General features: G+C 48.2%; 1 protein-coding gene across 1 annotated transcript; it reads right to left on the bottom strand.

The window, feature by feature from the left end:
• Nucleotides 1–37: 37 nt before the first annotated feature.
• On the bottom strand, nt 38–1,365 carry EMH_0098200 (uncharacterized protein; the record flags this gene model as incomplete). The annotated part of the gene is made up of 6 exons (XM_038021996.1): nt 38–53; nt 196–317; nt 507–603; nt 704–924; nt 1,075–1,195; nt 1,331–1,365. The coding sequence occupies 6 exons, from the start codon at nt 1,363–1,365 to the stop codon at nt 38–40; spliced, it is 612 nt and encodes a 203-aa protein (XP_037879180.1).
• Nucleotides 1,366–1,384: the final 19 nt, after the last annotated feature.

The raw sequence follows: 1,384 nt of genomic DNA, 5'->3' as shown, positions 1-1,384 counted from the left end.
GTACCAAACTCCTGGGCAGCAACCACATATTGGTATTTCAGTTGGGCGAGCTCCTGAACAGCACGAAACATCCAGATATTATTTTCCTCCAAGTTCAGAGGAAAGACTGACGATTGCTGCCTAGGAAGTTGTAAGGATAACCAAAGAGTTCAATGTACCCGTGTTGACTGCTTCGTTTCATATGGAGGAGCAAACCCGACAATCTCTTTCCAAAGTGCCCCCTCTGGGCTCCTAATAATATCCAGTTGGCTTTCGTCAAGCCGATTGGAGTCTCGGCATAGATGCAACTCCTCTGGCGGAGTTTCCTCTATATAAGCCTGCAAGTGTCACCCACAAGATTAAAATGGAATGCAAAAACGTACAGGCTGAATCGCGATTGCCTCTATATCTGGATGCGTAATTCAAATGAAGCTAAAGGCTTTCTTGCGAATTAATAATGCATCTATGATACTGCCAGATCCGGCAATGTGCGAGCGCCATCCGAGAAGACGTGCCTGCATCCGAACCGCTTGTTCATAGTACATGATGCCGTAGACTGTGCGCATCAACACCTGGCCCCTGTAGGATGCCCACTCTTGAAGCATTTCACAGAATCGATCATATCTGCAACGCCAGCCGCAAGCCAGAATGCAGAACGTGCTAGTGTGTACACAGAATAGAATCCGAGTGCAGCAGATCTCTAGTCGACGGACCAGATCCTTACCGGTGGAGCAGCCCACATTGCTGCATTTGTGCGCGGATGTCTTGTAGGGCTAGATTACGCCGTTCAGGTGAATCTGTAACCCGGTCTTCTATTTCCTGTCTAATGGTGAACATGTCTCTGTCGCGGTCAACTCTCTCGATGAAATTATCGAACTCAACTGGGTGTAAACTGCGGAGGAGGTCCATCTTGCACACGCCCTCATCGGTCCGTTTCTCCAGATCCTGTGCATATAATTGTAGTAGGAGTGTCCTAGAGCTTGCTCAGAGTTAAAAGGCAAGCAACGGCAGGAATTTAATAATGAGTAGATCGACATGAGTCCCATGCGACAAAGAGCTACGGGGCAAGGACTTGTGGAAACCTCAGCAATTTACCTGCAAATCAAGGCGCGTATCTTCCCTGTAATACGGTGTCAGGGTCATCATCGACACCATATTGCGAACCAGAGGCGTCTCGGGGATTTTCATGAGGAGCGAATTGACAAATGTGCCAAATCTGATGCGTCGTAGAAACACAACTCAAGGCAAACAATTCGTTCGTGAAATGCTTTTGCAATGGACAAACTGGCGAAAGGCCGGCTCTGATTTGCTTTAGTTAAGGCCGAGCTATCGATTTATCCGAAGCCCTCACATCAGGCTGATCACCTTCGCTGAGTTTCGGCGCATTTGAAAGACGGGTCATCGG

The sequence above is a fragment of the Eimeria mitis genome, genomic scaffold, assembly GCF_000499745.2.
Source record: "Eimeria mitis Houghton genomic scaffold, Emh_scaff9861, whole genome shotgun sequence".
NCBI classification, from domain to species: Eukaryota; Apicomplexa; class Conoidasida; order Eucoccidiorida; family Eimeriidae; genus Eimeria; species Eimeria mitis.
Note: the sequence above shows the minus strand (reverse complement) of the source record. Positions and strands in the feature narration are given on the sequence as shown.